Raw genomic sequence first — 13,034 nt, 5'->3', positions numbered from 1 at the left:
ATTTTGTTTCATGTATAAATTATGTAGATGAACCCCTTTAAATTCTATGTAAAATCTGTGTATGCGCATATTTCTGGGGAGAGTCTAGTTTCTTCATGACCCATAAAAATTTAATAAATACTGTCTTAGGGTATAGAGATTATGAATTAAAAGTTTACCAATTGTTATGTGATAAGCAAGGTTAAGGTCAGTGTGGTACAGAACTTTCAGGACAGAATAGGATCATCTGTTTCAAATTTTTTACAGAAAATTGCCACCTTTAATAATGTAAAAACAGTGATCAGGAATGATAAAGCAAGAAATTCTTAGGAAAACTACAAAATGATAGAATGTATCCAGGGAAGTTACTTTAACTGGGATATCTGGTTTTAAATTCAATTATTATGAGGTAAACTGTGAGTGAGTTCTACCTTGTTTCTAGAATTTGTAAGTTATTCTGAGTAACAGCCTCTTCCATTGAGTTGGCCACATTGCCCACTTTTGATTTTATATTTCATAGTTCTTTTCAACTTAGATTGCAAAGGATGGGAACCGAGTTTTTAAAACCACTTACAATTTGGAACATTTCCTTTTATTCCTGGCGATTTGGGAATGCAGAAGTGTGGCTGGATCTCTGATTGCTGCAGCCCACAGGGAGAGATTTAGTACCGTCCTTTTTGAGAGAATGTGCTAAGTTTCTCTTTGCTCCCATAAATCATGTCCTAATTTAGTAGAACTGTGTTTTTCTTTTCAAAGGCATAAGGCTCCTTGCTTTATCTCACCTAATCATGAAGAATAGTTTTACGGAAACTTGTATGAAATCTTAATTTTATTAGCATGGGCTGGTAAATGCTAATTTACAACATGGGCTGGTAAATGCTGATTTTTAGATTGGACAGCTCTGCCAGGAGGAATAGCTCAATTCACACATCTGATGCCGCTGGCTTTCAAAACATAATTGGAATAAAGAAATTATCGCACTGCATATACTGTCTCTGGAACATAATGGAGACACAAGAGGGCTCATTTCAAATGACTAGGTTTCTGCAAAACAAATATAATTTTGAGTTTACTCCCTCTACTGAAAATACTCATACAGTACTCTAGGTTGGCAAAATTTATTCTGCATTTAAATTCAGAAAGTCAGAATTTCAGTGTGTATTACAATCCATGGCCATTTCTATTTCTGCTGAAGATTTTCATTGTTCAGCTTCAGTTCTTGCATGAAGACTCAGGGTCACAAGAGGAACGTGGATACAAATATTCACTTTGCTCAACTTGTTGGGTCCGCTTGCTCCAAAGGACTGAAGATATAGCAATGTACAGAAAGGAAGACTATGGAAACCCATCCACAGCTTATAAACTCGTCACTATCCTTTATGTTTTGTGCATGACGAAAGGAACAAATTTGATTCCCACAACACTTTTTGCTTGTCATTTCGTCTGCAAGGTAAAATCTGGTTTGAAATTCCAAAGTCTGAACAAGCCTTCTTAACCAAACAAATGCCCTCCAAAGAGGGAAAATAACATCAGGTCTGATATCAAAGAAGAGTTTTGAGCCTGTAGAGATGAATTCAGAAGACAGAGCTTTCACCTGCCTCCCTGGGCCATGACGGCAGCTCTTTTTAGTAAACAGTGCACCAGTTGCTGCCATCACTTGGCATCAGCCCTCCAGTAATTAGCAAAATAAGGTCAACAAACCACCAAATCCCAAGTCCTCCAAGTGTCAACAGCTTCCCTACTGCAGTGCCAGTGTGTCCCAAACAGAATCGATCCACGCCAAAACATCCCAGGAAGAAGGAGTAGAGTAAAGTGGTTATGAAGTAGTGTCCGGTATACCTAGGTGAAAAGAATGAAAAGGAAGATGTTTTACTGCACAAAAATTTAAACCCTTAAAGATTAGTGAATTTAACATGAGTGATGAGAAGGTGCAGTGGCCCCTCTGTGGCCTTTTATCCTCCATTTTGTTTTCTTTAACAATATGGTCAATGAGGTGAGAGGATCAGGAAAAACCAAAGTTTATTATACTCCTAGGTCCTAGAGACAGGAGGCACATCGTGTTACACAGGGCTACCTGACAAAGATAACAGGGTAGCTGGAAGACAGAAGCGAGGGGAAGGCTTTTGGCCACTATCTTCATTGGGGTTTCTGCAGGAAAGGCAAGACACGGCAGGACAAATAGTTTAGAATTGGCTGGTTTGAATAACCTCAGCCGGCTCTAAGGTATAGGAGTGGTCCCTGGTTGCCTGGCACTTGGCCCTGAGAAGATTAAGGCAGAGGAATATTATTTCCTGGGGTGTACAGGCCAGAAACAGAAGATATGTCTCTGGACTAGTTTGCATATCAAAGGCATGCTCCTGGTTGGACCCTTTGCTATCTCTAAGAAATGACTAGCTTCAGGAAGGGCAGTCTCTTCACAGCCAGAAAGGTTTTTAAGATGTCAAACATCATAGTGCACAATAATTTAAAAAACTTTTTGACCATGTCGTGGTGGCTCATGCCTATAATCTCAGCACTTTGAGAGGCCAAGGTGGGAGGACCACTTGAGCCCAGGAGCTATAGGCCAACCTAGGCAACATAGCGAGATCCTGTCTCTACCAAAAAAAAAAAAAAAAAAAAAAAAAAAATTAGCCAGGTGTGGTGGAGCACACCGGTAGTCCTAGTTACTCAGGAGGCTGAGGTAGGAGGATCACTTGAGCCCAGGAGGTCTGTTTGTGCCACTACACTCCAGCCTGGGCAACAGAACAAGACCCCATCTCCAAAAAAAAAAAAAAAAAAAAAGCATTTTTTATAATACACCCTCTTCACCTTTACTTTACTCTCCAAGAATCTCTAGTTGGTAGAGGGTCTCAACAGAATACTTGCTAAGATATGGAGCATCTCTAAGAACAAATACCGACTTTTGCAGAGTTGGATTGGACAAGAAGTCATCAAGCACATTTGCACAACAGGCACCATGGTAGGAGTAGGAGTCTGGGCTCCCATCCTCCTCTGTAGAGGCTCTTTTCCTGAGACTCAGCTGGCTTCCTGCGTGTAGTTCTCTAAGGTAAGGAAGCACTGTCCTTAAATGAACACTTGATCTCCAAACACTCTTTCCTGTTGTTTTGTGGCAGTGAAAAGCAAGGACTTCTTCATAAGGCTCTGCCCCTAGCCACTGTGCTGACACAGCTGCAGTTACTCTAATATTACTAATCATAGCCATAGACTCTTTCCATTAGCAAACTGTATAAGGCAATTCTGTGCCTTCAAGCAGAATTTACAGAAATGACCTTGATCCTTTACCTTTAAGATAAACTGATTTTCAGAGTGTGGAGCCTACACTTTTTATAATAAAACCTTTATTCTTGAATTACTAAGGCAATTTGCACAAGATTTATATCTATCGTAAGAATTTTGGGGCTAGATCATCTGGCCTAAAATTCTGTAGATGAGGGATAAACTGAGTGCCCAAAGGCACTTAGCAAGTTGGAGAAAAGAGACAGTTAGAACTTCACCTTCTGGGCTTAAGTCCAGAGTCCTCTCTACTATAAACATATTGCTTCTATAAATGAATTATGCACAATGGTAGCCATAGACCCTCTTTGGTGGTTAAAAAAAGTCATATCAAAAAATAACAACGAGCTGAGCACAGTGGCATCATGCGCCTGTTGTCCCAGATATTGGGGAGGCTGAGGCAAGAGTATTGCTTCAGTCCAGGAGGTCCAGGCTGCAATAAGCCGTGATTGCACCACTGCACTCCAGGCTGGGTAACAGAGTGAGACCCTGTCTCTTAAAACAAAAAATAAATAAATAAAAAGACAAGGAAAATGGCTCTACCTCCAACCAAGTACCAACTACTCCAATCAAAGTAACACTTACTTTATACAAGGTTTATTTTCTCGTAGGAAGGTCCTAGGACTGGCACACTCAATTCCATCTAAGGCATGGCACTGGACTGAAGTGTGTTCCACGTCGCTGTAGGCCTGACCGCCAAACTGTGGAATAACAACCAAGACCAAAACCAACTCACCAGAGCAAGTGACACAAACATCTATCTTTATATTCACTAATAAAAGAATAAAAGTTGCCTCAGGACTACAATTATTCCAACAAGGGTGAGGTACAGCTGTGCTCAAGGGCAAGGAAATTAGTGACACACTTCATGTGATTTTAAATGAGTCCATCTTAAATGTACATTGTTTTAAATAAACTCCTGTTTTCTTCTTCATGACTGGCTTCTTCAATAATATAGTAAAAGAAAACACTCCAAACACACTCAATGTCATTAAAGGCTGTTTAGAAGAGATGAACACAATGCTTTACTTATCCCAATTTACAGGAAAAACAGCATATAACAGCATTTGGGAGTGGGTATTTAAAAAGTCACTGCCTATTAGGTCTCTTTTATATCTATTAAAAATGAATAGAATTAGGAAATAACTCAGGATATTAACTGACTCAGGACTTTATTTAGGTCATAAATGTGTATTATCTGATATCTGTGGGACATCTGTAAATTTAAGTTCCAGCCAAAAATTTCAGAACTGGGCCTCTTACCATTGCTTAACTGAATTCTAGCCAAGAAATCACAGATATTCATTTTTTACTAGTACCTTATATCAGTGCTCATTACTATTTGCATCGGTGAGTTCCTCAAAGGGAAGGAACTGGGAAATAATGCTTACAGGATAAACTCAATTTTTAATTAAAATGGGCAAAAGTGATCGCTATACAATATTAACTCAAACTTTAATCAATAATTATCAACAGAGTAAAATTTCATTGTCCTAAAAAAATATTTATCTATACATGTTTTCAGTAAGAGTTGCTCTTTTAGTCTTACTACTGTCAGGTTTATTCCTCTGTGTCTGATTTAGTACAAAAAATGCTTTCCCATCATTCTCTTAACACCTGACCAAGTCTTGACTTGTATTATGCGGCATAATAGGATGGTGAGTCCATGGTGGGGAGGAGATACATCAACTTCACTGGTTATTTTTAGAGATAGATAGGAACTGTACACTCAGCTTTAGGGATATTATTAATATAACTTAATAGCTTTTTTCCATTCCAAGAAGCCACTGTTAACCAATGGCTTCCCCTGGAATGCTTTAATGTCCTACAAAGACATATACTGATAGACCCTATATGACATATACTGATAGACCCTATCTATCTCCTAAGGGCATGGTGGAATCTGTTTGCCTGGAGAAAAGAAATGTCATTGGCAAGAGAAGCTCTGTCCCAAATGCATGTGTAACAAAGATACTGCCCAATCCATCATCAGTGTTGCAAAGTGCACAGACTTTGTTTTGCTCTTTCAGGAAAAGTGCATGCCTTGGAGAGTCGGGGTGACATTTTAGTTTCAAAATCTGTCAATGGCCAAAGGAACCAAAGACAGGTTGGTCTTTGCACCTAGGTGGTTTTGGCACAGAGATTGTTCCTTCATAAGGAAACCAAATATCTTGCTCAGTCACTGACCCTGGCCATGCTGGAAATTGCCAGTAACGGTCTTTCTGACGAAATTGTTCAAAAAACTTTGTACCTCTTATACTTTTTATGTAACAGCATTTAGACATTCCTATTTCTTATTGAAGGGTTTGCTCTCACAACAAAACAAAAACTCACCTTGAGACAACCATAACCAAGTTCCTGGGATGCAGTTGCATTTCCAACATGATCCACTGGGTCTTCACATTCTATAAATTCATCAGGTCTGTAATTCACAAGATCATGATCATTATCATCATATGGTCTTTGCAAATCGCTGTTTGCATGCAAGTAATCAAACAGGCAAAAGACATTTCTTCATCAAGTTTTCTGGGGTTCAGTTTCACCCTGCTGACCCCTTTCCAAGCCAATTAAACTGAAGCACAGCAGGTCAAATGGACAGCCACCCAAATTAACCTTTCGTTGGAGAAGGGAGGTGTTTCTGGTCCTGTTTCTATAAGGATTCTACTTCTGCCACGGTTTCATCTCTTCAGTAGGCAAACAAGATTCTGGGGGCAAAAATTAAGCCAAAGAATTCTCAGTCCTCTTTGCATCTCTCAAATGCCTTTTCTTGTTTGATCGAAAAGAGATGTTAAAAAATGGCATGATTCTGCAACGGTAAGAATATTGATTGCTTTTTAAAAAAGTGCCTTGTAGGCAGAGACAAGTCGTTTATTCTATTTATGCCTTAGTACTGGCACCGAATCGACCGACTAATATTCTCCTTGGGCTAAAGGGCGCAGGGCAAAGAAAGCACAGCCTCATGCCTTCTTCCAGAGGGTATATGATGTTACTCCTACCCAGTTCTCCTCTTTGGGGATCCCAAAAGCTCTGTCACTGACGCGCAAGGGTTTTCCCTGCACGGGCAGCGAGAAACCTGGTTCATGGTATTTGCCTTCGGAATGACCACTGGGTCCTCAGAGGGGCAGGGTCTGAAAAAACGCAGCATCTCCCCCAACCCTACCTTCCCTTAACACCCATATATCCCTGGCACACCCTCCACGTCCACCCGCCTCGACCACTGGTAGCTTACAGGTAAGAGCAGAGGATGACCGGAGAGTGGGGGTCGCCATATTCCCAGTTCGCAGCACCCCCGGGGCCCTCCGGGTGGGCGGCGCCAGGGGATGTGAGCTCAGGCTCAGCGGTCGCATTTTGCGAGTGGCTCCGAGACACACAATGCAGCAGAAGTAAATTCCCCAGCAGCAAAGCTGCCTGGCCGCACAGAAGTAAGTAACTAACCGGGCAACCACCTAGCACCATCTTCCCCGGCCGTGGAGCGGAGACCCGGCCTTAGCCAAAACCCGAAGCCAGCAGCACAGACCCAATCACTGCGTGGTCAGGCCTTTCCGCGTAGCCCCGCCCGCGTGGCCCCGCCAAACAGCCAATGGACGCGCAGCTCGACGCTCCGCCCACCTCCACCAACCAACCAGAAAAGGCCGAGCAGACGGGCGCGACTGCACCGCCCTACGCTTCTGCTTCTCGATTCCTCTTCTGGTTCTCATGCTCCTCCTTCTTTTGCGCCGAATGCGTCCTCCAATCGGATCCGTCGACTCCCTAGGTGGGCGTGCCCGGCAGCCGAGGGGGCGGGGCGGATATGACTGGCGGGCCGACTAGTGCTGGTTGCCACGGCCGATTTAGAAATCCTATTCTCGCGCCGGGGACTGGATTTTTCTCTACGTCCGCGCAGCCAGGCGATCTCGGGAGCGAGCTCGGACCTAGGGCTGAGTTGCGTCAGTGCCGCGCGCGTGCTCGTCCCCGGGCGCGCGCGCTTCCCGGCCAGCCTTGGGGCCCCGGCAGGGTTGGAAAATGATGGAAGAGGCGGAGGCGGAGGCGACCGAGTGCTAAGAGGAACCTGCGGAATCGGCGGAGATGGGGTCTGGCGTGGGTTCGCCCTCGGGGACCCTTCGCGTCCGGTGGTTGCTGTTGCTTTGCCTGGTGGGCCCAGTCCTCGGTGCGGCGCGGCCAGGTGGGTGTCCGCCCCCCGGGTCCGTTGGGACGGCTGTTTCCTAGGGACGGGGCGCACGGAGTGAACCTGTGGTGTCCGGGAGTGGAGGGGCCCGGCCTGGGGATCGGACTCGGGGTCGGGGGGCGCGGCCGCTCCAGGTGTGTGCGGCAGGGGTCGCACCCGAGGCTCGGGGTCTGGCGCCCCAAGCCCTTCTTGGCCCGGGTCCTCTGCCCGGCGCCGCTTCCTCCGTGTCCTGTTCGGTGGAGCGGTTCCCGGCTTCCCCCATCCCCCGCCGCCTCGCGCGAAGCCGGGTCCCCCAGACGCCCCGAAACCCACGCTGGGGCGGGCGCTGGTCTCGGCGGGCCGGAGCCCTGCTGGCTGGGCGCGCCTGCGGGCATTCAGTCCTCCAAAAGCCTGCAGGGAGGGAGCTGGCTCTCGCTCGTGGAGTTAATGTCGCTTGGAAAGAGACTGGGAGATGAAACTTTTGCTGCAGGTTATAATTTGAAATTTTGACGTTCATGGTATCCTTGGGTCAACACAGCTAAATTTAGTGATTGAATAAAGGTGGGTGGTAGGACGCTCATTTCTCTTGGGTCATTTTTGTAGTAAGAATATTTTGTAACCGATGTGCTATCTTTCTGTATAGCGAAACTGTTTTTTAAAAAATCTGTTTTTATTGGGTTCGTACTGTGTTAAATCCGGACAGATAATCCCTGCTCTGTTGAACTCACAGGATTATTGTAGGAATTAAGTCATTTGTGTGAAATCGTTTTTCAATTGTGAAACTGCCCTTGACTATATAAGATACTTGTATTGGAGATGCCCAAACATAGTGGAAGCAAATTGTCAGCACGCTGGCGTCTTTCTGTAAACAGGTTGTTTATTTTGGATTTTGTATGAGATAATTGTTTACATGGCTGTATTTTCTCTATCAGCGACAGAGGATGATGGAGAATGGGAGTTTTTACTAAATCATTGATTGAGAGTTATTCAAAGGTGAGGATAGAAGATTTCAACGCAGGACTGTTGACCTTCAGGAAACTAATTACTTGTTTTTCTTATCTTTGGCCGCTTCATTTGAAATTAAGTAAATTTGCCCCGGTGTGGAAATGTTGAAGCTCTGAAAATGTTTTGAATGGGAAGTTGCCAAATTTCTTCTGGTTAAAACTACTTTTCCTGTGATATTCTAGATGGTTAACATTCACCGATGTTTAAAGTGAAGACGATTATACATCCGGAGTTTTATTAATCTGTGATTTTTTGTGTGTTTGTAAATGTAAATAAGACTGTATTTTTAAATGTTAATATAAATGTCAGTCATTACCGACCTGCATATAGATGAATGGAATATCCTGATGGTGTTTAACTGTGCTTTTGGCCAGCTCCTCATTTCGGCGTGTGTATGCTTCTTCAAAGTTTAGCCCGTTTCTGGAACTCCTGTAAACACCACACAATTGCTTGTAGAGGGGCAGAAGGTGACCAAATACGCTAAGTGCATCTGAGAGATTGGGGAAGGATTTTTAGAGAAAGTGGTATTTGAACTGAGCTACATCGGTGATTTTTCAAGTAGAATAGTAGGAATACATTCTAGGCAGAAGGAAGTTTTTCCAAGAGTAAGAGCGGGGGGGGGGGTGGGTGGGGGGGTGGGGGGAGCGTATGAAAGAACATGACTTGTTAGGAAATGATGAAACTGTCAATATGACTTCATGCAGACTATAAGAGGGAGGGATGGAAGATCAAACTAAGGTAGGTTGTTACCAGTTGGGAAGAGTCTTCTATGGGGAACTAAGGGGTTTGGACTTTACCCTGTAGAGAGTTCTTTGGGCAGTGGAGGTTTTAAGTAGGGATGTGACCTAATCTCATTTTCTGTTAAGAAAACAGGCAATACTGTGGAGGATAGAATCTAGGAGGGAGAGACTAGAGGCTGGGAGACCGGTTAAGAGGCTTTTGTAATAGTGTGCAGTAAGTCAACTCTTGTTTCTCTTGGGGATGTTCATACAAAATCAGCTGACCACATTTTTGCAGTACGAGATGTTTAAACCGTGCGCTGAAACATTTTCCAGGATTGAAAGAGGAATTTGAGGTACCAGGCACACATCAGTTACATTAGGAGTTAAGTAGGTTTTACAAGATTTTTACTACCATTTATAACATTATCTCAATGAGGAAATGCAGTATCATTTCCAAACAGCTGACTTTAAGTAAACTTTTTTTTTGTTTGTTTTTAAACTGATAAAGGTAACTGTGTCATTGTAAAAAATAACAAGGGGAATCAGGTATGAAACCTCTTCTGATTTTCTGAGGTAGTAATTGTGATGAACAGATTTAGAAATTTTTTTTAAACAAAGACTGGCATTCTAAAGAAAATGACTGAAAGCTTACTCATGGTGAGTCACTGTAAAATGATTTGTGTAGTAAGAACTTAGGTCCATATTAATCTCTTTTTTATATGCCAGCAAAATATTTGAATTTGATATGTTTGTGTTTGTGCTGATAGGAGAATGTAGCCTTTTACATTTAAGGATGATTTGGTTTTCAAACTTTTAAGTAAAAAAGAAAGCATGTATAATTAAAATATGTATAAACCCAGTTGCTGGTTTCCAAGACAGTTTTCAAAAAGCACTTGAAGCTTTAACTTACCAGATTTATATTTGCTGTTTGTTAAAAATCCTGGTTTATAATAGAATTTATTATGGAATCCCCCAAAAGATGCAAGTTCTAAGTAACTGGAAGCTTTTTCTTGGGAAAGCTCAAACATATGACATAGCCTCATATTTCTTTTTCCTCTTTGATACCTAATATATACTGGAGGCTTGGAGTCATGCCATCCTTTTGAGTCAGCGCTATGGGACTGCCTCATAAATGAATGCAGTCCTTTTGGTATCTCAGTAGCTAATCCCTCAGTCTTTTTTTTTTTTTTTTTTTTTTTTTTTTTTTTTTTTTTGGAGACGGAATCTCTCTCTGTCGCCCAGGCTGGAGTGCAGTGGCGCGATCTTGGCCCACTGCAACCTTCACCTCCCCGGTTCAAGCAATTCTCCTGCCTCAGCCCCCTGAGTAGCTGAGACCACAGGCACGTGCCACGATCCCCGGCTAATTTTTTGTACTTTTAGTAAGATGGAGTTTCACCATGTTAGCCAGGATGGTCTTGACCTCTTGATCTCGTGATCCGCCCACCTCAGCCTCCCAAAGTGCTGGGATTACAGGGACGAGCCACCGTGCCTGGCCTCTCTCACAGTCTTTGAATGGGTCTAGTGTGGACCCAACTAAAGTTGGATAGCACAATGTTGTTTGTATGTTGAGAGATTATTGTAGTTTATTTTCCATTTCATGTTGTTATTTTAATCAGATTATTTTCCCTAAGCGATCATATGTGGGACACTGGTTGAGTCACATCTTTTTTTTTCTTTCTGAGAGACAGGGTCTTGCTCTGTTGCCGAGGCTGGAGTGCAGTGGAGCAGTCATAGATCACTGTAACCTCGAATTCCTGGGCTGAAGCAATCCTCCTGCCTCAGCCTCCTGAGTAGCTGGAACTGCAGGGGTGTGTCACCATGCTTGGCTAATTAAAAACTTTTTTTTGTGTGTGGAGAGGCAGTCTCGCTCTGTTGCCCAGGCTGGTCTCGAACTCCTGGGCTCAAGCGTTCCTCCTGCATCAGCTTCCCAAAGTGCTAAGATTACAGGTGTGAACCACCACGTCTGGCCTTAAATCACATCTTTTAAGAGTGAGCTAGGGAACCTTAGAATGTAACTTAACTTGGTCAGTTTTTAAATATGGAGTTGTGTTTGTATTTATTTATGTTTATAGTAACGTAAGTATTGAGTTGCTAAACCTTATTGGAAAAAAAGAAAATGGTATCACCCCTAGACATGTTATATTATAGGGCAGAACTCATTCCCATTCATGGGAAATGTCCCATTCCCTTTGATGAATTGTTCTTTTCATGAGATTTTTCATGATTTAAATCATTTCAGGGTGATTTTAACCTCTTCCCTCTAGTAGTGTAGAATCTTCATACGAGTAGACCCCAGGAGAGCCTGTTTCTGATCAGTCTTATTGAAAGGTTTAGAATCCTGTTGTGAATATATCTTGGGCCTACCCTCCCATCCCAGCTGCTTAAGAGAAGTGATTAAACAGTCTGTACATAGCAATACAATGAAATATGATTTTGCTATCAAAATGACAAATGTGTGCATAGCGCACATTTGTAGATTTGTAGAAAAATTGATACAAAAGATGTTAACCGTAAAAAGTAAGGTTGACTTTTAGTCATATGTGATAATTACAACTATGAGAACTATGTGTGTTTAGCTATAACAATCAGAAGAGGTTATTTATTCAACACATATTTTATTGAATACATATTGTACCAGTGCAGGAAATACATGATGAATAAGATACCGTGCTTGATCTCCAAGAACTTAAATTCTTTACTGGAGGAACTTAAATTGTCTAGGACATTAAATCTTAGAAATGGGTGGTTTTTTCCCAAAGGGACACTTAAGTAACATAAGCCATTCTTTTTAAATGTAAAGATGGGTAAATGTTTAAGAAAAGTATAACTAAAAAAGGTAAGAGTGTATGACATAGTCATAGAAATTATAATTATGTTTGAAGGTAGTTTTCTTTTTTTTTGAGATGGAGTCTTGCTCTGTCACCCAGGCTGGAATGCAATGGCTCGATCTCGGCTCACTGCAACCTCTGCAGGAATCACCTGAGGGTTCAAGCAGTTCTTCTGCCTCAGCCTCCCGAGTTAGCTGGGATTACAGGCACGTGTGCCACCACACCTGGCTAATTTTTGTATTTTTAGTAGAGACGGGGTTTCACCATGTTGGCAAGGCTGGTCTTGAACTCCTAACCTTGTGATCCACCTGCCTTGGCCTCCCAAAGTGCTGGGATTACAGGCGTGAGCCACCACGCCCGGCCCAAAGGTAGTTATTAATATATGGTATGTATTTATCCGGAATTGACCTGGTGAATACTAGAATGAGAAAAAAAAAAAAAGGCAAAAACTGCAATTACTTTTGCACCAACCTATTATATGGCTCGAAATAACAGTGCTTTGTAGATCTAATTGAAACAATTTTTCTAGAAGAAATACTTTGGAAACAGAATTATCTTATTTATCCTGAATGTGGAAGCCAGGTTTATTTTATTTTCTACAGTGGAAGCACTTAAAAGTGGCTGTTTATGTAGTAGGCAGGAAAAAAATGAGAGAAGCCCATGGTTTGGAGTTCACATTTGTTTGCTTTGCAATTAGGTAGAATTCTCTTTTTTTTTTCTTTTTTTTGAGACAGAGTCTTACTCTATTGCCCATGCTGGAGTGCAGTGGCACAATCTGGGGTCACTGCAACCTCCACCTCCTGGGTTCAAGCGACTCTTCTGCCTCAGCCTCTCGAGTAGCTGGGACTACAGGCGTGCACCACCATGCCCAGCTAATTTTTGTACTTTTTTTTAGTAAAGACGGTGTTTCACCATATTGGCCAGGCTGGTCTGAAACTCCTGACCTTGTGATCCCCCCGCCTTGGCCTCCCAAATTGCTGGGGTTATAGGCTTGAGCCACCGTGCCCAGCCACAATTAGGTAGAGTTCTTTTAACTCACTTCCCTATACTACAGTTAAGGTTATGAAAAGCGTGCTCAGACTT

General features: G+C 42.6%; 2 protein-coding genes across 2 annotated transcripts in view; one reads left to right on the top strand and one right to left on the bottom strand.

The window, feature by feature from the left end:
* Window positions 1–1,086: 1,086 nt before the first annotated feature.
* Window positions 1,087–6,847, bottom strand: TM2D2 (TM2 domain containing 2). The gene is made up of 4 exons (XM_050801363.1): window positions 6,482–6,847; window positions 5,587–5,674; window positions 3,838–3,953; window positions 1,087–1,818 (listed from the first exon to the last, which is right to left on the bottom strand). The coding sequence occupies exons 1-4, from the start codon at window positions 6,706–6,708 to the stop codon at window positions 1,605–1,607; spliced, it is 645 nt and encodes a 214-aa protein (XP_050657320.1). The 5' UTR covers window positions 6,709–6,847; the 3' UTR covers window positions 1,087–1,604.
* A 184-nt stretch (window positions 6,848–7,031) lies between these two features.
* ADAM9 (ADAM metallopeptidase domain 9) overlaps window positions 7,032–13,034 on the top strand; it is a 113,066-nt gene continuing 107,063 nt past the window's right edge. Inside the window, exon 1 of the mRNA XM_050801305.1 lies at window positions 7,032–7,414. Within this exon, the coding sequence (XP_050657262.1) occupies window positions 7,318–7,414 (97 nt within the window). The 5' untranslated portion in view covers window positions 7,032–7,317. The remainder of the gene's footprint in view (window positions 7,415–13,034) is intronic.

The sequence above is a fragment of the Macaca thibetana genome, chromosome 8, assembly GCF_024542745.1.
Source record: "Macaca thibetana thibetana isolate TM-01 chromosome 8, ASM2454274v1, whole genome shotgun sequence".
NCBI classification, from domain to species: domain Eukaryota; kingdom Metazoa; phylum Chordata; class Mammalia; order Primates; family Cercopithecidae; genus Macaca; species Macaca thibetana.
The sequence above is the reverse complement of the archived record's forward strand: the minus strand, read 5'-3'. Positions and strand labels throughout refer to the sequence as shown.

Coding starts and splice junctions, on each gene's coding strand:
- TM2D2 (XM_050801363.1), bottom strand. CDS start 6,708: ATGGTGCTAGGTGGTTGCCCGGTTAGTTACTTACTTCTGTGCGGCCAG. Junction 5,675..6,481: donor GTCATCCTCTGCTCTTACCT/GTAAGCTACCAG, acceptor TGTGAATTACAG/ACCTGATGAATTTATAGAAT. Junction 3,954..5,586: donor TTGGTTATGGTTGTCTCAAG/GTGAGTTTTTGT, acceptor GTTATTCCACAG/TTTGGCGGTCAGGCCTACAG.